The 26765-nt window shown below is 35.1% G+C and overlaps 2 protein-coding genes across 3 annotated transcripts in view; both read right to left on the bottom strand.

Annotated features, from left to right (window-relative positions):
* Window positions 1-417: 417 nt before the first annotated feature.
* Window positions 418-26765, bottom strand: part of LOC143916324 (FERM, ARHGEF and pleckstrin domain-containing protein 1-like) — a 38284-nt gene continuing 11936 nt past the window's right edge. For both annotated transcript variants that reach the window (XM_077437351.1, XM_077437352.1), the window contains exons 15-27: window positions 8030-8176; window positions 7839-7953; window positions 7579-7768; window positions 7251-7505; window positions 6987-7176; window positions 5288-5440; window positions 5102-5199; window positions 4886-5015; window positions 3494-3634; window positions 3284-3414; window positions 2185-2327; window positions 1993-2109; window positions 418-1915 (exon numbers count right to left, since the gene is read on the bottom strand). In XM_077437351.1, the coding sequence (XP_077293477.1) occupies window positions 1855-1915; window positions 1993-2109; window positions 2185-2327; window positions 3284-3414; window positions 3494-3634; window positions 4886-5015; window positions 5102-5199; window positions 5288-5440; window positions 6987-7176; window positions 7251-7505; window positions 7579-7768; window positions 7839-7953; window positions 8030-8176 (1871 nt within the window). In that variant the 3' untranslated portion in view covers window positions 418-1854. The remainder of the gene's footprint in view (window positions 1916-1992; window positions 2110-2184; window positions 2328-3283; window positions 3415-3493; window positions 3635-4885; window positions 5016-5101; window positions 5200-5287; window positions 5441-6986; window positions 7177-7250; window positions 7506-7578; window positions 7769-7838; window positions 7954-8029; window positions 8177-26765) is intronic.
* Window positions 15186-26699, bottom strand: LOC143917487 (uncharacterized; the record flags this gene model as incomplete). Its single annotated transcript, XM_077439074.1, has 4 exons — window positions 15186-16246; window positions 16355-24290; window positions 24456-25791; window positions 25855-26699. Coding segments are annotated over 4 exons (11178 nt in total), but the record flags the coding sequence as incomplete, so codon positions are not given.

Here is a 26765-nt window from a genome sequence, read left to right as displayed (position 1 = left end):
TTGCATCCGAAAAGTATATTAAGAAGTGAAAAACGTTCACGTTCAAACAATTAATGGTTCATGAACAATTACTAAATTCCCTTAACGTCTCATGTTTTACCATAGGGAAGAATTATTTCAGTGTACTTGACTTGGTTATGTCCTTTTAACTACAAATAGAACTTCAAAGCTTTTATGATACATATGTATAACTAATTATGCTGGTGAGGGTGTAAGTTACATCCTTTGATAGAACAAAGTACTATGTATTTAATATTCAGGTCTGTGTACTGCTTAATCTTGCATACCTAGTTTGAGTATTCCCCAAGTAGGATACGTGATATTATTTACGTTTCATCATATCATAAACTTATATAAACATCCCTCAGCTAATGAAAAACAACGATGTATTACATAAAGGAATGGGGATGTAAAATAAGAGTGTATTAAAATTTCTTTAATATATATATTCACATGTACAATTGATCCACAGCTGCCAATCAAATTTTCACAATTGTAACAAAGCAAATTAATAATTTAATCTCATAGTTTGTTCCATTCACTATAAAATACAACATGCATAAATACGTATTACATATAAGGCACTCAATACGTATATATATTTATTAAACGACAGTTAGACCGATTCGTGTGAGTTTAATTTATTGCATACATACATACATAGAATGATTCAACAATTAAATTTTATTATTTATTATAATGTAAACACACGCACGCGCACACGTCTTAAAATAAATACAACAATATTAATATAATAACAAATTTGGGTGATTATTTAAAAAAAAAATCAAAAAATTTCATATTTACAAATACTTTGCATATAAAATAAACAATCCTAAGCCGAAACAATAAATAATCAAAAACTTTATAATTAAGTATTGAACAATGTCAATGATTATTGCCACCGAACCAAAATGTTATATATAAACTATCTAAACGTGTATTACGAATACTGAAAAAATTGGAGGGTTCAATCGATTAAGAATTATTGTACATATAATAATATAAACAATCCTTTTAATGTAATTGTCTTTTGTGCTTAAGTAAAACAAAAACAAAAAGGTACAAAATCATTAAGAACGGAATGAGCTACAATTTAAAAACAAATTCTTAAATAATTATTTTTTTATTTTGGTCAAACTTGTAAAGTAATCATAAAATGCATCCCTGTATTAATAAATGTCAAAAATATACTCTTTCAACCATTCCATCCACATTTTAAATACATAAATTACTATAAAATATATCAATTTTGGCCATTTACATATCATCATCAGTTCGATGAATCAGCCGTATCTTGAAAGATATTATTACCACTTTGGTGTTATTATTAGATTTAGTCAATAGCACGATCACAAAATAAACATCAAGTCTTTTATTTAATGCAAAAAATCTCCATAAAAAATTGTTATAATTGTTAAATATCGATTTAAAAATGGAATATTTAATTAATCGTTAATACACAAACACCCAGAGAAGAGTATAAAAGAGGAATGTAAATGAAAATTCTAAAGACTTATATAATGCAACGCAAAAATCAGAATAAATTATCTATATAATGTCAAACGTTATCGTCGAAACATCGATTTGAAATCACATTAGTTAAAATTCAGTCTTATAAATATACAATGCGTAAAATAAATATTTGGTAGAAACAGATTGGAGTGGGAGACATATCCAGAAATATTACAATTATGATGATTCTTAAAAAAAAAACTCTCAATATATAATTATAATTCTTATTCGCTCCAAAATAGGAGATTCTGTAAATTATTATTAGCTTTCTTAGTATTGAAATTCACATAAATTATATTAAAATTCTTATTCTGACAGCCAACAAAAATAAAATCCGTATTAAGCTTGTAATTTTTCACTGGGAAATTGCGTTGTGGCGCTTCCGATAACTTCCATCCATCTGCAAAAGAATTTTAATTAGTAAAATAGCAATAATTACATACATAACTAAATAAAAATGAGCGATATAACAATCACCTTTTAAAAGTGTATTCACTTTCAGCTCGGAAGAAGTAAATGTGATTCTTGAAGACTAACTTCATTACATAATCTTTATTTATACCGTCTCGTTCGCTCGGCGTTGTCACAATATACCTAAGATTAAAAACACAACAATGACAACAATCCAAAAATTAAAATCCAAAACGAACGATTAAAAAAGAAACATACCCTAGCAAGGGTAGCGAGGCTAGAGGATAGTCATCATGGCACGTTTTGTAAAAGTACAAACAGAAGGAGGCAAACACGACCCACAACCGTTGCCAGCCGTGAGAATTTTTAAACTTTCTCAATAAATATCCAGAAAGTTGATTCTGTAAAATTAAACAACATAATGAGTAATTCAAATTATAAATTTAAAAAAAAATGAAGCTATATGTATATGTTTTTCAGATACTGATAAATTTAGCATAGGAAAGGGAGTAAGACAAGGATCTCGTCCAAGTTATTCAATGTGGTACTTAAGGGAGTTTTCAGGAACTTGGAATGGGACACAGCAGGAGTAAAAACCAATTGAATCATCTTCGGTTCGCAGACGATATAGTTTCAATAGCTCGCGATCCAGCTGACCTACTTAATAGACTAACACAGCTGGACAGGGAAAGTAGGATCAAAAATTAACATAGATAAGACCAAATTAATGATCAATAGTTATTGCATGCCTGATAGCATCTCATTAGATGATAAACCAGTAGAAGTAGTACATAATCAAATAATTGACATGTCCGGTAGCAAAGATGAAGACAAAAAGAGACATATGAAATTAGGAAGGAGTGCATTTGGAGGAATGAATATCGTTTTTAAATCAAAAATGCCACTGCCCGAAGGAAAAGATCTTCGAGCAATGCGTTTTGCCAGTTATGATGTATGGATGTGAAACTTGGACATTGAACGCCAAGATGCTACAAAAGGTCCAATGCACCCAAAGAAATTATGATCGGCATAACGAGGAAAGACAGGGAGCGGAACACGTGAGTGGGTGAGAAGTACGACAAGGGACATAGTGAATAGAGTAAAAAGATTGAAATGGCAATGGGCAGACCACGTGGCTTGAAGAATGGACAAAAGAAGTGCTTGAATGGTACCCGAGAGAATGCAAAAGGGTAAAAGGAAGACCGCAGGGAAGATGGGTAGACGAATTTGGGAAAATGTGTGAGGTGAGATGGATGAGAGTTGCGCAAAACAGAGACGAGTGGAAGCGTGTTGGAGAGGCCTTCATCCAGCAGTGGAAGGTGAATGGCTGTAGATGATGATGATGATATATATGTACCTCCATAGCGACTTTGAGATGTTGCCACGATAGCGAAGTGTTTCGATGCCAGCAGACATGAGCTAGGGTGTTACTTCGCTGGTATCCACTGCTCGCCATCTCCATACCGTCGGCCAACTCTTCGGTGGAATCTTTTTTCAAATACGAAAACAGTTTAAAAACAACCCAACCACGCATATTTGATTTTTGATCAAATTTCAAACGACATACTTGAAGTTATCAACGATCGTGATATCAAAGAAGTTTCCGTCGAGTCTCCGTCGACATTCGCGGCAGCCCTCTCCAATTCGTTCATCCAAATGTCTCTTTCTGTCGGCGAATTTGCGCTCAATGTCATGGCACGTCCTCCACCTAAAAATATTAGATTCGTATAAACGAGACTTCAAGTCTAAGCAACATAGAGCACTAACAGATAGTATGTAGTGTATCTTCCAGTTGTAATATATTCCATCCAACCTGGTACCAACTACCGTTATAGTTGAAATGTATTTTCAGTTGTAATATATTTTGAATAGTTAAAATATATCCCGTCTAACCCACGCAAGTTGAATCATATTACATACATTCCAACTGGTTAAAATATATTACAACTGAAAATACAGTTCAACTATAACGGTAGTTGGTACCAGATTGGATGGAGAGGTTAGGTTTTCGTAAAAACGTCACTCGACTAGTAAATTGAGTTGGAAAGTCACATTTTTGTTTTGAACACATTCTTAGAGTTATCGTAATACGATACTAATTACCATAATACATAATACCTAGCAAATATTAACGCATTATTGAATTCTAAAGCATTCGTAAAAACATTAGAACTGTCAAAACACAACTGGCGCACATTGTTGAAAGGATATTTGCGCTTGTAGAGCTATAATTACTAGTTAAGTCGTATTTGAATATGAATGACTTAAAACGCCAGTTGGAATATATTACAATTGAAAACACACTTCGACTGTAACATATATGTATACTAAATTTACTAAATTGAAAACTGTTATTTTCATAGTTTGTGTACTAACAAACATTAGTTGGTGCTACTTTAGTATTCGGTCTACCTTCACATATCTACTTTAGTATGCGATCTACCTTCACGTTTTCACTTTAATATGCGGTCTCACTGTCTCAGTTCTCGCGTGTGACACTGAGACTGGATAATACAGACCCTAACAAATAGGGCCAACCTTAACTTAACCTAACCTATCCTGATCCTTAAATAAATAGGTGTTGGCTGCTAAGATATCTTTTTTTATAAGTTTTATTTCATCAATATTTTCACAAAAAAAAACATATCTTAGCAGCCAACACCTATTTATTTAAGGGTGAGGATAGGTTAGGTTAGGTTAGAGTTAAGTTAAAGTTGGCTCTATTCATTTAAGATTTGGTTAAGAGATACGTATCTGCTGACGATATTTTGATAGAAATGCTTAGACATTATGGGGCGGCAGGAAAAAACAAAAATTGTAATAAACATTTCGTTGCTACAATACAAATAAATAAAAATAGACGATTCAAAGGTAGATCGCATGCTAAGGAAGACCGCATACTAAAGTAGCACCCATTAGTCTTTATACGTGTACATAGTAAGAAGTTTGAATAATTTACCGTATATAGAGAACGAATTAGTATACTCGGCCAGTTCGATTTGTATCGAATGAAGCGGAATTATACCGTGCACTTTGAATTGTTGCTGAGAACTCGATCCTTTATTGCTGTACACTAAAATATCAGAGAACTGAAAAAAATAAAAGTGTAAATACATTAAAGGACGTATTGAAAAACTTAATTGAATTAAGAGACACATCTCTAAAATATATTCACCAAGAAAAACATGCGTTGCTGAGGACCTTTACTAGTATATTTAAACAAACAACCCTGTCTTATGAATTTTCTATCAGGCGTTACTAAGCTATCGAGTCCTAGAAATAAAAAAATACAAAACAAAGCGAATTAATAACATATGTACATCATTTAATACAAAAAAAATGAAATAGATAGAATACGAACCGTCTAAATCACGATGCAAAAGACACAAATAATAAAAATTGAGACTCTCCGGCAACAGTTCTTCAATACTTTGACACAAAGTTTGCAACTGCGACAGGCACTCTTTGATGATCTTATATTCGTTGTCGGAAGTGGCGTACAAATCTAACGAACCTATACAAAAACATTCAAAATTAATTCATACTAGTGTATAAGCTTTTTTTTTTAGTGTATTTACTTGAGGTGTGCGTGCATTCGCACGGCAAATTTCAGGTATTATTTCCTAACGCATGCGCGCTTTATGTGTTCATGCGTTGTTGTTTATTTTGTACTTGGTTGTGTACAGTGTTTTTTTTTTTATTAGAACATTGATGTGCGGTTGTTCTTGTGCGATATTCATGAACAACCGTCTCGTTCTCCGACAAAAGGGTCTTTTAGACTGTATTCTTGCATTTTTATAAATCAGCGATATAAAATTCGAGATGCTCAAAACACGAAATTTCGCAAGAAATAGGACAAGATTAACAATTTGTTGGAACCGTTTCAATGAAAATCATATAAATTGGCGAACTCTGATAGAAAACGAACGACCTGGAGTTATAAACCAAGGTCTGGCCGGCAGCGGGACTCTAGTGGGACTCGAGCCCGTGGCCACTCTACAGCATAATAAGTTTGCATGTACATAATTTTTAGTATGTACATATTTTAAATTGAATATATATATCAAAATTTCTTTTACATTCCGTTTACACTTTTTTGTAAGATTTTATGCTATACTAGCTGAACCCGGCATGCGTTGCAATGCCAGAATAAGGCGTGCAATTCCCGTTCCCGTTTGAAGTGATGGTTGCAGCTCTACTAACGTCTCTTCAACGCCGTGTCGTCATAAACCAACTGGTAATGTGGTTACCAACGAACACATTTCCTTGACTACACAACAGCGCTTCAAAATTTCGCGTCGGTAAAATCGTAAATACGAATATTATTATTAAACGTTTGCCCGCGGCCGTCTTCTATGGAAGCTTTGCGCGACAAGTCTGTAGCGCGGCTGTCTTCCGTAGAATTTCTGACCTTTGCACGAGATTTTGAGCCTCATATGCGCCTATTTCAACTGTTTTAAGGTTCAAAATTGGTTGAATATGTTACTGAGAGTTAAATGCCATCTATTCAATTTGCTTAAAATGAATATATACCAGTCAAAATTAGTTTTTTGTGGAACCATACTGAAAACTCGTTAATGTGACGTCACGTCTGTTGAACAATGGCGACGATACGTCTAAATTGTATGAAGAATGATTATTTGACAATTAAGCCAAAACTACGAGATATATTATGTATTTTATTGTTTAAAATAATATTTTATGTGCTAATTAACATATCTGGTTACTTCAGTAAATATTAAAATATGCATTTAAGGTCGAAAACTCGATTGCCAAAATCGCGAAAAAGGTGCCACATACAGGGCTTGTTCGCTATATTTATTTCCGTGGGCAAAGGGTTAAGCGGTTTTTCCCGTTTTTTTTCCACAGTATACTTCCCGGACATGTATACAACAAATCCTGAAAGTTCCATCGTAATCGGTTGAGTGGTTTAAGAGCCTATACGATACAGACAGACAAACAGACATTCAATTTTATATATATAGATGCTAACCACTAGTCAACGCTGCTGGTATCATCGATTGCGTGTTTTGAACGAAAAAAGTGTATTAAAAACGTACGTAATAATATCTGCCGATAATGCAACAGCCGATACAGCGGCTTGAGAGCGAACGTATACAACGGCAGATAGCAAGCCTTCTGATGAGCTTCCAACTCGCGGCAAAGTCGTTCAAGCGACGGATTTTGATTGCAAGTCCTCTCGAGCTTCTTCAACGATTCCAAATGCTCCCTGGTCCAATTTTGATACAGCTAAAAAAAAAAGAAAATATCCATAAACAAGCTGAACCACAAACCACGTCCAATTTTTATGTAAAAAAACACACCGGCAACGTTTCCTGTAGACAATCGAGCATAATTTGACCAATGAAATGAGGATCTAGCGAATTAGACGTGATCGATTTGGACTCGCTTCCGTCTATTCCGTTATTGTTTTCAATTTGAGGCGACCGAGCACCCAAACGCACTTCCAAAGCTCTCAGCAATCCCGTTTGATACGCGTTCAGCTTTTCAATCGGATCCCAAAGAGACTCACCGCACAATTCCATCTCTATATCAGACGGCAACTCGTCTCTAAACCACTAAAAATTTAACATTTCAAATAAGCATAACAAAAAAAAAACAACATTAATGTATTAATATACAAATCCTTACTACAGAAATAACTTCTAAATCCTTTTTATATGTACGTTCAGTCATCAACAATTCCTTTGCAATATAAAAAGCATTATCAGCAGGATATCTTCTATTCTGTCTGTGATCAAAGGTTTCCGTGCCTATATTGATGTATTCATTAGCTGCGACTCCGTTATTTGAAATCGGAGACTTCAGCAGTCGTCCAAGTCTAAAATCAAACAATAAATCAATACGAAAAATAGCTTAAACACATCAGAGACACAATTTGGACAACTTACGAGTCGTCGTGTCGTCTCTTTCGGAGGCTTTCATATTCGCTCTCACCACCGCTGAGGATATCAATGCTGTAGCTCGAATCACTGTGCAATTTATCTCTACCCGTAGTGGCTTTATCTAAAATTAAACACAAATTAATAAACATAAATGATTTATTTAATTAAAAATAAATTGCGAATTAAAAAATAATCACCTATTCCGTTGACACTATCCATTTTACCGTTGACTTCTAATGAAGACTGTGGATTGGCTCGCGGAGTAGACGCGGACAGCGGCTGATCCTTATTGTCGACTTCCATCGTAGAGTTACCATCCAATTGATCGGCCTTTTCGATAACGTCTGCAAATTCATAACATACGATAAAAACAAAATTCAACGCACACTCGCTGGTACAAAATATGCTATACAATATAAGAAAAATGCAAAAATAAAATGTGAAAGCCATAAAACGATGCTGTTGCGGTAAAGTACTTATAATTTGTCATGTTTACTATGAATTTCTTTTCAACTGATGGCTCTTTTGTAGGCTTTCAGTGTCAGAATATTACAACAGCCTCGTATTATACAAACTTAAGTATATAAGTATGGTTGTGGCTATTTGCAGGTACTATATCTGTGACAGGCGCAAAGCCTTCTGCGCATGCGCGTGAACTTATAATCCGATTATAATTTCTTACATTTAATGTATGTTAGACTTGTTTATTAATCAATCGTTCATTATACATGAGGCAAATAAATTTCGCACGTTATTATAATAGATTTATATCATTTAGCTAGTTCGCGGCTTGTACTTGTATGTAGGTATTATACGTTGTATATGATAATAATTTTCTAACAATTAATAATATTAACTAATTTGGATTATATTTTTTAATCTACGTCACTTTACTTTAACTAAATTTTAAGAGGTTTAAAACAAAATTTTAACAGTAAACACGCTGACAGTGACAGTTCACGCGCATGCGCAGAAGGCTTTGCGCCTGTCGCAGATATAGTACCTGCAAATAGCCAATAATTTGCAGATATAGTACCTGCAAATAGCCACAACCTATAAGTATTTGTAAGTACATATATAATATGATGTGCAAATATACGATTTTTCACTTACGTTTACATTTCCTTTCACTATTGAGTAAGCTTTGATTGCATTGAATTTAAATTATATTCAAAAAAAAATAATAATATGAAGGATTTATAATATTTTCAGGTAACTTACGAAAACAATTTGGAAAAAATTATAGTATAAAAAAATTATAGTAAAAAAGAAAAATTGTAATAAAAACTGAATACTGAAACACTTTTATAATCGTTAAATTTTATTTTTGATATTATCCCTACAACGGGGAAAACTCACCAAATTGTTCACATAAGAAATAAATAATATAATACTGTTTACGATTCCATTATCTAAAAAGGTTATTTTGTTTAAAATTTAATCTATCACAATCAAATATTACAATGAAATACGTTTAAACGAAACGTTGAAAATAAATAAATTCGACACACACACACACATACGAGGGACAAACAAAACCGTATAAGACAATTATCAAAAAAATAAAATGTAAAATCAATAATTAATACACTCATCGTACTTTCTTACAAAAGTAATTGAATATTTTCAATAAATAACATTGAAATAAACGCACTTTAAATACATTCAAAGGGTTAACGAGTCCATTAAAAGTATTACAACAACAAAAAAATTACACAATAGATTATTTATAAGTATGTCGAAAGTAATTGTAAGTTTTGGGTACTTCTACCAATTCGTATTTAAGTTTACGTTTATTACTTCACGTAACAACGTGACACATATTCATATTATTTATATTATAATCAAATACGTTTTTTTAACAATCGCAATAAACAATTTCATATTAATATAATAAAATTTAATAATGAATATATATTGTATAATAATATATATATATATATATATATATATATATATATATATATATATATATATATATATAAATGTATTTTATGTAGTAATTATTTAAAACATTGAGCTTTTTAATGTATATTTTGATTATATAATTCAAAACGTCAAGATAGAGATGCTTTAAAGTAATAAATAAATAGAACTAGAATTTAGGCTAGAACAGATCGTTTCGATGAATTTTCAATACATACAATATAACTTCAAAGCATCTATTATCTTAACTTTCATCGCATGGAAGTATTATTATTTTTTTTTTATATTTTTTTATATTTGCGCATAGTTTAAACATACGTTGAAATCGCGTTTTATCAGGGCTTTGCCAATATTTTTTAGAAAAATTTAAATTATATAAATGATTATTTTTTAATTAGGGTTTAATACATTGTAATATATATTAATAAAATAAAAATTATTTTTTGAAATAAATTAAAAATAAAGTTCGCATGAAAATACTTGGTCTTTGATGATTGTCAAATATAATGTGACGTCATGCGTTCTTCACTAAGGAATATTAAATTTATAAATATACATAGTAATAATATCATAAACCTTTAATTGAACAAATACATAACAGGACAAAACGATTCTAAAAGTTCATAAATATGTACATATATATTTATGTATATTTTTTTTTTATTGCAATATAGTATGCACTTAGGTTGAAGATCTAATCGAAGGACTACATTTGAAATTATTTTCCAATCAGATATTGCATAGTTTTGATTCAAACTAATAAAGCAATAAATATTTAATATCAAGAAATTTTTTGGTGACTGCTATTTAAATGGTCAGAATTTTATCAACATGGTCAATATTATTTTAGTGAAATGGTCAGTATTTACATTGATTCTAGTCATTATAAATACAATGTTTGGTCAGTAGTAATATACTTTTAGGTTAGGTTATGTTAAAATACTGACCATTTTAAATAAATACAGACCATTCAATACAAATACTGGCAGCTTTGATACAGACTGTATAATGGCTATTAAATATAAATACGGACCAGAAATTGAAAGGTCAGTATTCATATCGATTTCGGTCAGTAGAAATATTAATTTTTAAACTAGGCAAGTTAAAATAGTAACCATTAAAAACAGATTCTTACAGCTTTGATACTGACGATTGTATAATGGCTATTAAATAAATATAAATACAGACAAGAAATTGAAAGGTCAATATTTATATCGATTTCGGTCAGTAGAAATATTAATTATTAAACTAGGCAAGTTAAAATACTAACCATTAAAAACATATTCTGGCAGCTTTGATACTGACTACTGTATAACGAATAAATTTAAATACGGACCAGAAATTGAAAGGTCGGTATTTATATCGATTTCGGTCAGTAGAAATATATAATTTTAGGTTAGGAAAGTTAAAATACTGACAATTAAAAACAAATACTGGCAGCTTTGATACGGACTACTGTATATCGGATGTTAAATATTAATACTGTCCAGAAGTTGAATAAAACACTGACCGAATAAACATGTCATTTTTAGTATGATTTGTTTTTTATTAAAAAAACAACCAAATGATGATAAGGGCACTAGTGGGAAATTCTTTACTTCTAAGTTTGAATACTTCAGGCTCAAATATGTAACTATGTAATATAATATATGTAGGTACAAAGTATATCACTCACATACAAAAACAATAAAAAAAAAACATTTTGGCATTATTTGGCACCTAGTGTGTTGTTTTTTTTTCATTGGAAAATTAACTGGAAGCATTTGATTAAATATAATATTAAATAAATAAGTCAAAAACATTCTTAAAATCTATGCTAAAATTAAACTGATTTAGAAATCTTATACAATAATAAAAATAACAATAAACGTACAATGAAAGAAGCAAAGAGAACTCTATTAAAATTGTTACTGCTCTACCATTACAATGATGTATGAGAGAATGTTGCCGAAGATTGACTAGTAATTAATATATCGTGCAAAACTTTTCAAGTATATTTCGTAATACAAATAAGATTCAATTTAACTAATTTGCACTTTACGATTATTATAATATCAATATAATATATTACATATTTCCTATATATATAAATGCATATGTATAAAAAATATATACATAAACAGAGTCATAGTGATGATGCGTTCCGAAATAATAAAAAAAATCTAATAGGAAACGATCAAACCCCGAAAAAACATTTAGTCACCCCTATCACTATGATTCCGCATATATATAAATATAGATACACAAATAAATGCATAGGTACGTAAAATATATTATACAATTGTGCCTATATTTAATAATAATTATGCGAGTGGAGAAAAAAACGTTTACGTATATTTAAAACATCTACATAAGAGCGCACACATTTTCATTACTGATTTTTTTTTAATATAATATAAATGAACGGGTGCAAAATTTAAAATATATAATACGAATAAGCGAAACGAATATTCATAAATACCACTCTAAACACTAAAATACTTTATAAGTTAATTCCACCTATGTATATTTAGATTTTCAAAATATTTTTTTGAAAGCATAAAATTGACCGAATTGAATACTATATTATAATAATATAATTAAAGAGGAACTTACAATACAATGATAAATATTTTAAAACATCAAAAAATGCATATACAAATATAATAGCGAAAAGAAATAAGTATGTGACGGTATAAGTGAGTAACATTTCTATACATTTTTTATAGATAGAATATAGTTTGAGGTTATGTTATGTGCAATTTCTTCCAATCAAATTAAAATTGGAATACGATATTTGACATTAAATATACTCAATATAATAAAATTAATAACAAATTTTCCGTTTTCAAAACAACCGAGGAATTCAGAACCACTGAGCAAGAATAATATTATTACAGTACGTTGCAATTCTTATAAAAATGGTACTAAAAGAATTTCTGTGAATGTTTTCTGACCATTTAATACTAATACTGATTATTCATTGTCTATATACATATGTATGTATATTGAATTAGTAACGAAAAAAAAAGTCAAAAGTAAAAAGTCATCTAAACAAATTTCTAAAAAAGAACTTTACTGTATTTAGACTCGTTTTAACCATACAAATAGTAAATTTTAAGTCAAAATTCACAGTGAAGACTAATCGAAGGAAAAAAATCAACTATTCGTGTAAAAAATATTACGCACATTTCCCGTCTACACACATATGTACATACATGGTGTTTTTTTCAATCACAATGGTCCGAGACTTAATGCATTAAACCTTCCCAGCCTCAAACCTATCGGTTATTCATCGATGTACTTTTTGCCAAGAAAAGCGAATATAATAATACAATGAAGTCGAAAACAACTTGAATCCGATACAAAACAGAGAAAATACTACACTATGTAAATAGATTAACCGTTATACACATACAATAATTATTAATACTATAATATGGTAATTAAAACGTAGTTTTACGCGTTTTGATGTCTTACTTTACATTATACAATAATTTTCTATATAAATTCTTAATAAGTCAATATCATCATACATATACAAGATTTTCGGATATAATACATAATAAATATTTTGTATAGGTATAGGTATATATGTATGTATATATATATTATATATTTGTGCACGACATTTAAAAATCATTGAGCCGATAACCCTCAATAAAACGGTTATTGTAAAATTGGGATACGTACAATCTAAAAACGAACTAAACTCCAAATAAAATATTTGATATATAATATTGATACAATATTACACACACGAGTCGTCGAGCTTTGATTTTTTTTTTTTTGATAATAATACTGAAAAAATCAGTTCGCAATAACGTTTGATATAATATGTATTAAAAAAAGGAATATTTGATTCAATGAATATACACTACTGATGTTATTGAAAATCACGGCTAATTATTTGCTCAAATCTATAATGATAATAATTCCTTAGTGGTGGAATAAAAATAGGATTCACAAATTACCGTAGAGGTTTTATTTATATATAATAATAGCAAAGATTAATATGAACAAGCCTTAGTATCGTATCTTAGTTAGAGCGTAGAAATATTATATGAAATTAATGCAAATTACGGTTCATACTTCTAAATATTAGTACATAACGTTAGTCTTTGTATCAAAACGAATATTGACGTTGATGAAAAACACATAATAAACTTCACTAATGTCCAGACAATGTTATATCCACGATAATAGTATCAACGAATTACTATATAAACGATTTTGATTCGACTGACTTACACTAATTTTAATTCAAAAATTAAAAAGTCAATTGAAAAAAACGTTTTTTAACACTTTTCATGCTTAGTAATAATGCGTCAACGTTTATATCATATATAAAACACTACCAAGGACATTAGTCGAGTTCAATGACACTACAGGGTGCGGGGGAAGCAATGATTAGATTATTAATACTTGAAAATGAACACTTCAATTGTTAAGTATGAAAATACTCGATAGTTAAATAAAACCAGACCAATTTCCACAAAAGTTTTAACCGTTTGCCCGCGGCCGTCTTCTATGGAAGCTTTGCGCTAAGTCTGTAGCGCGGCATCTTCCATAGAATTTCTGAACTTTGCACGGGATTTTGAGCCTTATATGCGCCTATTTCAACTGTTTTAAGGTTCAAAATTGGTTGAATATATCACTGAGAGTTGAATGCCATCTATTCAATTTGCTTAAAATTCATATATACCAGTCAAAATTAGTTTTTTGTGGAACCATACTGTAAAACTCGTTTATGTGACGTCACGTCTGTTGAACAATGGCGACGATACGTCTCAATTGTATGAAGAATGATTATTTGACAATTAAGCCAAAACTACGAGATATATTAAGTATTTTATTGTTTAAAATAATACTTTATGTGTTAATTAACATATCTGGTTACTTGAGTAGATATTAAAATCTGTATTTAAAGTCGAAAACTCGATTGCCAAATTCGCGAAAAAGGTGCAGAGTACAGGGCTTGTTCCCTATATTTATTGCCGCGGGCAAAGGGTTAAAGATTACATAAGACAGATTATATTCAACGGGGATTGAATATTGCTCGATGTATTCTACATCTCCCCCGAATAACATTAAATGACTGTGGTATTATTACGGTATACTACATATGTGTGTAGTTTGTTTTTATTAAACTAGTGAATATTTACTTTTAAATTGAAGCATTCATTTTTAAGATACCGATCGTCTGATTGTTTTCGCCCCACCCCGTATTATATAATGGATTATTATTAAATACACTCAGTAAATGAAGCAGGGGAAGACAACTTTATACGGAACGAACGCCGAAGTACACATATGTATATATAGTAATATATAATAACGCTCACACTTCTACGATGAAGTACATCTCAAACAAGCGACAGAAACGCATATTGGAAACTAAGGGTTTGGGTGCCTATGTATATAAAACGTGTATACAGTATTGTGCTATTACTTTTTGCTCTCGATCTCCTCATCTTCGGGTAAAATAGGCGGTGGAATCGACGACACGTCGAAGCTGTGCTCCGAGCCTTCGAAGCTCGGCTCTGACGTGTACACGGGCCTCGAGAAGTGATCGGCGTCCGATCGCATGCCCGCTTCATACTCGATCGGTTCGTTTGGGAACCTCATCGACGATCTGTCGCTAGGATAATAAGCGTCGCTCGTTTCGGCGCTCTCGTAATCGTCGTACTGAGGATAGACCTCTTGCATTTTGAACATGCCCGACGAACTGTATTCGAAGCCTTCTGGGTACGAAGTGGACTCGTACGCCCGGTCCGATGGACTGTCATACCCGGTGAACTGCGAGATCGAATCCTCGCGAGTGAACATGTGCTTAGCTTTGGTACTGATCGGCGATTTTTTAATAGTCTTCGTTTGGTATACGAACGTGTCTAAATGATAGGGTACGTCTTCGTTATCGTCGTCATCATCGTTATAAACTTCCGGCATCGATAGACGTCGTTGGTCGTCTGGCTCTTGAGGATAGTGAGACGTTGACTCCATCTGATACGGAGGACTGGCACGGGAAGAGCTCGGCATATAACTCTTGGTAGATTTATTTCGTTTGACCGACGAGCGTCTATTTTCACCGCGATAGTTACCGTCGTCATTTTTCTCTTCGTTAGACGAAGAATAAGGTACTTTTCCCTCCATCAAATTATCACTATCTAAATATGGATGCCTCAACCGACCGTGGCGGTTAAATCTAGGGTAGCCCATCTCGTCTTCATCGGCTGAAGCTCCAAATCCTTCATACACCGGTGTAAATGCCTCCACGTTTGGAAAACGTTCGTCGAGGCCTCTAAACCGTTGATCGGCTTCTTCGAATTGAGGATATGGTTCGTCGAACCCGATATTTGGGATTTTAGCATAAATGTCATCGTAAGCTTCTTGATTTTCATCATAGTCTATATTGCGTTGACACTCTTGGTAGTCAGTCTTTGACATTTCCGACGATCCCGATTCGATCTCCGGAATGTAACCTTCGGAGCATTCGGAACTTTCGGCACCTTTACCCATCTCAGTGCCGATTTTACACTGTTCCGAATGCGAAGTGCGATCACCCTCTGAAGAGTTTTGACTCTTCGGCGTATCTTCCTCCATCAAATCGTGCATACTATCTTTCAAATCGCTCTTGTCCTTTTCCATTTTGATTTTCTTAGTCGAAACTTGCCGTCTTCTACGATAGCTTCGAATCCTCTCTTTAGGATCGTGCATCAAATCGAGCGAACTGTCTGTATCGTTGCCACTCGGCGGACTCTTCATAGATAAATTCCTCATAAGAATAGACTTTTTGGCCGTCGTTTTTGACGTTTGAATAGGTGGAGACTCTGAGCTCAAGCTACTAGAATAGTACGGTGAGCATTTAGACAGCTTCAACGGAGTCTTCGACGATCTATCAATAGCGCGTAAATTATCCGGCAAATTAGTAACGTTCTCTTTAGTCAAATGTTGAGTCACCGGATGTACCATCAAACTCCCTTGCAAACCCTCCGGCGACATTAAAAGATGTTCATGGAACGATCTACTCTTAGTTTTCAGTCTATACTGTTGGGAAGACTTATATTCCCTGATTTGATGCTTCGACAATGTTTTATCATCATAGCTGGAATGTTTAGTCAACGGTTTAGTTTCGGGCACGGGAAACATAACGCGCTGCCGTTCGTGAAAATTAGCAAAATCTTGACTTTGATACCGAAGTGTTAATTTTTCCTCTTGGCTGTACAGCTGAGAGTGAGCACGTCCCGAAAATTCTCCTTGTGGAGACGCCAACTGATAGAGATCCATAACGGCACTATCCTCACTCTGACAACGTTGACTGAAATTAGGCATCTCTTTATTAGACTTTTCCTCATAGCTTAAACTTTTTGGAGGCACCCTAACTAATTTATCAGACGCTTCTAAAATAGGCTTAGGACCTATATGAGGTTTGTAGCGCTTGTCGCTCACTTGTCCACTCGAGCTGGATTTATCTGACTTATCGCTCTCGCTTTGCGAGTAGCTTTCAATAACTACAGTTTTACATTTTTGGACATCACTCACTTCAGAAGCTTTAGCATCTACCGAATGCTTTACAACTCTGACCTCTTCCAATGCCACCTGCTTCGCTCCAGTATCTAATGGTTCAATCATAGTTGGCACTAATGTATTACTAGTACTGGCTGACCATTCCGATATCGACTGAGCCAACGTTAGCGTACTATCACTCTTAGTACCTGAACTAGAATTATCAAAGGTCTTCTTTGAACTGGACAACGTTTCAGAATTACACAACTTATCATACTTATTCAAATCGAACGAGAGATTATCAGAACTGCTTTTAGTATTCGAATGCAATGCAACCTTTCCATTATTATCGATCGATTTCAAATTACTACTTATATTCGATGAAAAATCGCTGCTTTTATTCGCTGACTTTTCACTTTTAGCACCGGAAAGATTGGATACTCCGGATATTGATTCCGAAGCTGAAAGATTCGCATACTGCCTCACGGTATTAGTACCAGTGGACCATTCAGATATACTCAAGCCGATCGAAGTATCTTCCGAATGGGAACTGTGGGTGCATTTCTTTGGCTGAACGCCCATTTTTACAGTACCGTCTAAATCAGTGCCAAGTGAGCTTGTCTCCTCTTCAGAATGACTGCTATGACTACAACGTTTACACGATGTGACACTCAACCTAGACGTCAAGCCAGAAAGTTCGTCCATGTTCGTATTCTGAGATAAAATATCATCTATAGATGTGTCTGAATTATTAGAGCCGTGCGAGTATTTGTGCGAAGTGAATGGATGTAAAGCGATTTCAGTGTCCGGGGAAATTCCTGATTTGCTACTAGTACCGAATACATCGTCATTGAAATATACTTCATCCTCCGATATAGGACTGTGATTTTGAGGTGACTTCGTCGGTTGGGCTATGATTACTTTGTTAGATGAAACGCTGTCTGAAAGGGTCACATCCAGAGCTTGTAATTTAGAATGATTTTGAGAACAACAACTTCCTATATTCAAAGCCGAAGATAGAGTATGCCCCAAACAAGAACGATCATAGTTCGGTACTACAGTTCCTTTCATACACAGACCTTCTTCGTTGCCATGCAAAGGTTCAACCATATAACTAGTTTCTTCGTACGATATAGGTTTAATATAAAGTTTCGGAGCAATTCGACTTGACGGAGATTCTGTTGATTCTTTATCCTTATCTTGACTTTTACTTTTTGTATAAAATTCATCTTTATCATCGTCTTTATAATCTAAATCATCATTTAGCGTGTTATTCTCATCGTCGGATTCGTGATTATCTTCAAACGTATTCTGATCGTTCGAATCGGTTAAAAGAACTTTTTGAGCAGTCTCCCGCTTGGTGTCCATGAAATAAGTTTTGACATTTTCTACAATTGGCGTCTCCAATAAACTACTCGGGGGAGACGGCCACGCATCGGAATCCACCGACTTGGCTGTCTGACCTTTCCAAAATATAGTTTTAGTAGCACGCGAGTAGTTTTCAGCTTCATACCTCGCTTGAGGCGATTCCGACGGCTTCGGGGGCAATTCTGGAAGCGGCCAATCATCAGAATCTTGACTTTCCGTATTAGACAAATAATCTAAATTGGCCTTCAGGTTTGAAACATCAACTTTATCATTTGATCTACTTTTCTTCTCGATCATCGCTTGAAAAAAATGACTTTCATTAACACGCTCTACTTTAAATCTGTGTTTCCGTGTTGGATCTGAATCAGACATCGTCTGCCCAGTGTACATTTCATAAATTTTATCAGCTAAACCTTGATCGATAGGAATATCTGGCATCTCAGCCGACGTTCTTCTATCAGTATCAGAAACGTAAGCCAAGTTAGTATGACTGGGAGGGTCCGAGCTCAAGCTAGCTTGATGATCACTCGATTCATCATTCAAACTGTCCGAATGAGACGTGGCTTTCGTCGAATCTTCATCGCCACTAGACTTTTCAGAATTCGTACTCCTTTCAGAAATTCGAGACAATGTTCTACCGACGGCAAAACTACTACCGTAGTTAACGATTAAATCTGGTGTATTGACGCTGATGGATGTGTTGGGAGGTACGTAAGTGCAAGTGACCGGGCGATCGTTAAAATCATCAGTGAATTCAGTATCGGACGAATCTTTAGAAGTGCCGGTTGATATTGAGGAATATTTCGCGTTTGAAAATGTATGGAATTGATCTATTGTTCTTTGATTGGAGTATTCGTAGGGTTCTTTAACTGTCAAAGATGGATCAAAACCTTCTCCATCTGGTGGTATCCAGCCTTCTTCTATGCTAGAACTTCCTTCACTACCGGATCCAACTAGAAAGGGACGCCACGTAGGTTTCAACTCTTTGTCGATATCTCCTCTACGATACGCAGCACCTAAGGATCCTGAACTGGACTCGGTTTCGAAAGATCCTCTTGATTCTACACTTAAAGAACCTCTAGAGTCGATGCTTGATTTTGACGAGCTCTTTTGATCATCTCTCAGCCTACCCTTTTTAGTTTTCGACTTCAAATCTTCAACGCTGAGAGAACCTTTAGAAGCACCTTCCAAGCTTGTTTTAGGTAAATTTCTCCCGTCGATATTTTCTTTCGACTTTTTTTTACTCGGCAAATCCAAACTTTTGGATCTATGATCATTGTTATCATCTATGTAGGCTTGGTGGCTTTGATCGTCTTGAGACACAGTGATTTCGATTTTCATATTCTTAGATACTTTTCTATGACGATATTCTAAAGGGGGAGGTATAGGACACGGCTCCAATATGACTTCTGGTTCGTTAGAGCTCACTTTCAAATCACCCTTGTCGATTATTTTAACACGATGCTCTGTAATCTTGTGATGGCTCTCCGAACTTGAATCCGTATCAGATGGAGATTTGAGCGAGTCTACTTGACCTTGCTTTTCAAGTGTCGGTGTCGGCGATTTCCGTATAATTCTCGGGCTTCGTTGTCCATCAGGTCCAATGAAATCCGTAAGCGAAGCAGTCGGTGATAATTCACTAGAGAGAGATTTTTTCATAGCAATATCGTCACCATAGTCCAAACTAAATTTTAACTCTTCGAGTTTACTCTTGTCTCGTTTGTTGAGTTTTTCTACGTCTTGCGATATTCCCATTGGTCTGGCTATCGAGCAGCTCACGCTAGATTCGTCATCGACAGAACTGCCTTTGAAATCTTTCACTCCAGAGGGACTCATATCTTTTTCAACGCTCGTCCAAGATGTGGATTCTGAACTTTTAGATCGGTCATTGCTTAATTTCAACAGTTCGTGACGGCGACTCGTTGTATTCAAATGATTGTTCCCATTGCTCTTTGAATCAGGAAAGTTGGTCACTTTTTCAAGATAATCTTTGGAATCTAAAACGGTAATATTTTCAACAGTAGGACTATTTTCTTGCGGGGGAGTGACAATGACTTTAGTTTTCCATTTGCATGAAGACAGGTCTAAATTTACATCCTTTCGTTTATTTCTCAAAACTGAATCTGAATCGTCCAAATCTGAGAATCCATAAGTTGAAGATTCATGTTTCAGAAATTCCACCAAGCTTCCATCTTCAGTCGTACTCTGCTGTTTAAGGTTCTTATATGGAATTCCACAACTAGAACTATTGTTAGTATCGAGACTAGATTCCGGATCTTTGAAATATCCAGACTTTGAAGACACAGGGATGTTTTTCGATTTTTGACACAAATCTACATCATTCTCATGATTTTCAGACGAACTTTCAGTGTCGACGAACGACACGGGTACCACATAAGGACTGTTATCATCGGACATTTTCAATTCGCTGATTTCAGTTAGGGATTCCTCCTCACTGATTATTCTAGAAATTCCTTCACAGCTTTTATCCTCTCTTTTAAGCTGGGTGTCAAATTCTTCCTTTAAATGATCCCCAGAATCGAACGACGTTTCTGTTTCTCCTTTCGATTTATCTGATGACTCCGAAAGCTGCCTCTGCTTATTGATTATATCCATCTGTCGCCGTTCTAAAATTATCGTTTGCATATCAGTCTCGTCGAATTGCGGCTGCGGTGAAATGCACTCGTTGTAAGTCATGTTAAAAAAATCCTTTGAATCTCTTACAGCTGAATTATCATCGTCTACTGACAGCCATATATCTAAACTAGTGCCGTGTAAAACAACTTTTTCTTCTTTATCAGACTTTTCGCTATCAGTCGACTTGATGGGAGATCTAGATTTCGGCGATCTAACTCCATACTTTCTATTGTTTATTACAAAATCCTGAACTTCATCAGCTGCATCGGAATCATGGTGAATATCAGCTTTAGTGACTTCGTTCATAGACCTATCTTCTATCGTATCTTCCGCGGATAGTTCAAAATTATGATCCAAGCTTTTAGACTTGTTTTCGAATGCTGCATGTGAATCAATCTTTTTTTCGAGACTCTTTGACTTGATATTTTTGTGCACAACTTTACCTTCAATTTGCTGTTTCAACTCTTGCTTCCTCGATAAAGTTTTCGGAGACTTCTGAAGCGATTCAATTTCATCTTTCTTGTATTCTTCAAAAGATTTACTTACTTTTTCGTCGAGACCTTTGGTTTTTCCATTTTTGACCGTAGTCTTTTGATCTTCAAAACTCTTGCTTATTATACCACCTAATGTATTGTCTAACTTCTTAGGCGACTTGGCAATAAAAACGTGATCTTCAGCCTTGCTCTTTATTTCAGTTTCAATAATTATTTTATCTCCTTCTGTTTTTACTACTATTTTATCTTCAGGTGGTGGAAAAGGCGGTAGCGCATCTTTCACAGGACTTATAAGAGTTTTGGTATGTTTCAAAGCAGCTTCAAAAAGCATCTGCTGTTTTTCTTTTCTTTTGGCTATCTCAGAATCACTCTCATCTTGCGACTTAGATCTCTCTTTACTGTTCACCCGTCTAACTTCCATTTTTTCAATTGATTTAGATTTTTCTTTTGAGCCGGCCTTCTTTATTTGTTCCAACTCTTGACTCTTAGTGCGTTTAATATCCATCGACGGAACCGTGAGGAAATCAGGTCGATCTTTCAATGATGAAGGTAATGACTTTTGAGTTGTGAGTGTCAATGGCTTAATTTTTTTAGGATCAGATTTATCCAACGATTTTCCTTTAGGTGGTAAACCTTTCTGACCTTCTGCTGATAGTTTATTTTGAAATGTCTTAGGTGGAGGAATATTTCTCAAATTCTCATCTTCAATAAACTTATTAACCATTTTTTCCTTGGACATAGGCTTTTTCTTTTCCTTTTTATTTTTAATCCTTTCTATATCCGGCACGATCTGATCGTTTTCACTCAAATCTGAAAATTTTCTTATACTATCTCTCGGCGAATTCAAAGACGAGCAAGGGGACCTACTTGGTGATTTAGACAATGGTGATTTGGATACTGGCGATCTATTGGGAGACTTCCCTGGAGATTTATTCGGACTTCTACTGATTTTTTTACGTGGTTCCGGTTTACGCTTAAAAGATCTAGGCCTTCTATATTCAGTTAAACAATCCAAGAGAGCCAACTCATCAGAATCGAGCACAACTGCCTCTAATTCTTTGGGCCTTTTAACAGGCGTAGAAACCTCTTCAGCCTTTTGATCTTCATCAATTTCTTCCTCTATAACTGGCGAAACTTTTTCAGTTATACTTTTTTCCTCTAAAATTTCTCCCTCTTCATCAAAATCACCGACAGTATCATCTTTAGAAGAAAAAGCATTCATCGGTGGTAGTTTATGTAAAGAAATGACTGGAGTGTCTAAACTTTTAGCTCTTCGGCTAGCCGTTGGCGATTCTTGCGTGGCTTTCTGCCTCTGCAAAGCTAAAACGGAACCTTCAGACAAATTCAACCTAGCATGAGCAAACAATATGGGTGTCCCTCCTTTTTTACGAGGCATCGGCGAAATCAACTCATCGCGCAATTTATTCCTAGCCAACGTTTTATCGTCTAAACCCAACTTAGAATTCGACATATCGCTTTCGTTCGGACTCTTTGAACTGTCTATAGTTTTCAGTACGTAGCTCAAATCACCTGATGTGACCCTTTCGACTTCCTTATCAGCCAAGTCCTCTTCACCGTCTGACTTGAGAAACTCACAACTCTCCAAAATAGGCGAGGGAATATTCTCAGTCAAATGGTATTCCCATGTAGAATGCTCTTTTTCCTTGGCATCGGGTAATTTATCACGCTTTTGTGTCACTATATCGTCTTCCGAGCTCGGTATCGAAATAGAACGTTCTGAAATTCTACGCAGTTCAGTCGCACTCGCAAAATTCGGATCTAAAACTTGAGGATGATACTTGGCTTCCAACTCTACGAGCTTTCTACATTGAGGTGGAGAACCTTCTATTTCAGTCGAGCTCATAGTTTGACCTCTATGCCAAGCGCCCGACGTTATCTTATCATATTCCAACTGCAATATAGGTTCAATGTCTTTGCGAGATTGGGGAGGTGAAAATTCTAAACGCGTTGGAGTAGCTTCAGCCGAACCGAACACATCATCAGAATCCAAACTCTCGTCGTCTGAAGAGAACGAAGTGATCCTAGTCTTTGGCTTGTTTTTGGTTTTAATGGCACCGCCTTTTTTAGCTTGACCTCTAGGTTTTACTATTCTTTTAGCCGGAACCGGTTTATCATTGCGATATTTCATGTCAGTTTTAGGTTTCTCGACACCAACTGTCAACAGAACTTCCTTGTTTTGTATCATACTTGCATTCAAGTTTAACTTTGCCTCTAAGTGAGCTTTATATTTCATTTTATCCTGTTGGATGCTTTCAGTCTTTGAACTGGTCGCTGAATCGCTTTCTATCTGGCTCAGCTTCGAATTTAGTGTTTCCATCAAAGCAGGATCAATCGATTTTGTTATATCTCGCTTCGGACTAGAAAAGTGATGTATCGAAAGAGCCGTCTTATCCACTTCCAACGTAACAGGATCAATTTTAGACAAATCAATATTTTGCGTGAAAAGAAAATTTTGTGGTTCAGCATCTAAAAATTGTTTACTCTCACCAGTTTTAGGCAATTTAGGCGACTTTGGAGATTTAGGCGACTTGGGAGATTTGGGCGATTTGGGGGATTTGGGAGATTTAGGTGATTTGGGCGATTTAGGATGATCATGATAGCGACAGCGAGAGCCATTATTATTGAGAGTATACTTATTATTGGAGTTTTTACTAAAACTAATATCGAGGTTTATGCCGGGACGATCGGATACCGGAGTAGGTGCCGTTCCATTCATTACATGAATCTTATGTAGAACGTACGGAATTTCAAAGTCTTTGTTTAGTTCAGTCGGTTTTTTATACCCTGCTTTTATATCATCGAACTCTTTAAAATAGTTTTTTGGCAGATCGAAGTCTGTTTTAGGCATGTCGACGTTCGGTTTCACGATATCAGATGGCATTTCGAAATGGCCGTACTTTGAAGACAGCGGCGGAGCGCTTGGAATCTGTCTAAACATGTATTCCTCGTCGCTTGAATCGGCAGGAGTCAAATCTATAGATTTTTGATGCATTAAAACATGCCTCCTGGATGAACCCAACCGTTGTCTGTTCGCTAAGCTATTCGGATCGCTTTTAGTTCTTTCTACGGTAGCGTGAGTGTACGTCATTTGAGAATCGCAAATGCGACTGCTAGAACTTGTATCGAGAATCAACTTCGGATTGTACTCATCAAAGTGAGTTTTAGCAATGAGTTCTTCTTTCCTTGTATCTTTTCTAGCATTAGGTTTGACAAAATCAATACCGGTCGATTTATCAAATTCAGATTGCAAAACAGACGGATGAGACCGTGATTTGGCGTATTCAATACTATCCATAGCTGGAAGTTTGTGCGGAAGGGGTACATCCGAATCTTTCGATGAATCTGTTAAAAGCAATGTGTCAGGTTTGTGACAATTTGTCAATGATTCAATCTTTTCTTTATCGAAACTGAATATGTTTTCGGCATCAGAAGAACGTTGCCGCTGATAAGCGAGCGATTTCGTAGCCCTACTATCGATCTCAGTGTTCATTCCGACGATCTGCTCTGGCCAAATATGAGTCATAGTTTGATACTTTTTATCCGGATCTTTAGGAGAGCTGTCCATCGAAGACGTCTTCTCTTCGGTGATTTTACCATAAGAGCGCATGCTCTGTTCCGTCTCTACATTTTGAAGGCTTATCGAATGAACATGAGATGTTTCCTTGTGTTTGATATTGCTAGGAAACGTTGAGTATGGATTTTGAATATTGTAAAAATTAGACTTAGAACACTTTGAATTGAACTCGCCAGTCAGATCCTCGTGCGATTGCGTCTTACTTTTCACTTTGAATTCTTCAGCCTCGCCTTCAGCTGATCTTTCATTAATTTGCAAACTGGAATGAGTATCGTAATATTCGCTTTTCGATTCCTGACTTGAAGTACGCGATATAGTTTCAAGGGGAATAGTTTTTACAGTGTCGTACAATACAGAACTCCTACGTCTTGAAATTTCAACATATTCATAATTGAGTTTTTTATGATCGTGATATTCAGATTTGGACTCTTGGCTCGAAGTACGCGATCCGGACCTGGTGCTTTTGGTAGTCTCTCGCGATTTTTTACTATCAGTATGATAGACGCTATCTTTAGACTTTTTACTGGAATCGCCGCTGCTTTTTGATATTTTCGAATCGTGATAGTCGCTTTTCGATTCCTGACTAGACGTTCTCGAATCCAAACACCGTTTGATTTCCTTATAAAAACTACCGTCAGACCTAACGCACATTTTCTCGCGAGGTAAATCTCTAGGATCGTCCATGAGGAACGGATCGAATTGAATATTCATATCATTATCGCTTTTATACTTGACGTATGTGATGATTTTCGATTTGGGTATCGTCTGTCTTTCGACATCTGAGCCTATGTGAGAGCCGGAGTTATCATCGTCAGAAGGTATATAATTACCGGAATCTAGAGAGCATGAACGCGTGTTTACATGAGTGTCTTTATATCGATCGTACATGAAGCACTCATCGTCGGAACGTTCGATCAGTTCATAGCTATCGTGTGATATATCGTCTTGAGAGCCGCCTACTTCGAAACCAGCGTACGCTTCCCGCTTGCGAGCGTTCAACGTGCCAGGATAACTGGAGGAGAAAACTTTACTGAGGAATTTAAAAGTATTTTGTTCCACGTCTATAGACGCGTTTCTAGATGCGTTAGCGCTAAAGAGAATCCTATGTGAAGCGTCGTAGCGTGTGACCGGCGAGTCGATCCTCCGATCGCAGTCAAAATTGACGAGGAAGCCTTGACTCATGTCGGGGAGCTTTGCCGACTGAGACACGGCCTTGGTTTTATTTATTTTATTCTTGGCCTGACCGGTGTCGTCAAAACTAAAATCGTACAAATCTCTACAGCTAGCACTACGTTGCCAAACTTTGCGCTTCGACAACGAATTAACACCCGGTACAGAATGTGTGATGGAAACAGCCGAGTAAATGTTCACGTTTGATAGCACGTACTCGAACCGTTCCGATGATTTTCTGAATGTAGGGGTGTCTCT

The sequence above is a fragment of the Arctopsyche grandis genome, chromosome 9, assembly GCF_051622035.1.
Source record: "Arctopsyche grandis isolate Sample6627 chromosome 9, ASM5162203v2, whole genome shotgun sequence".
In the NCBI taxonomy this organism is placed as follows: Eukaryota; Metazoa; Arthropoda; class Insecta; order Trichoptera; family Hydropsychidae; genus Arctopsyche; species Arctopsyche grandis.
The sequence above is the reverse complement of the archived record's forward strand: the minus strand, read 5'-3'. Positions and strand labels throughout refer to the sequence as shown.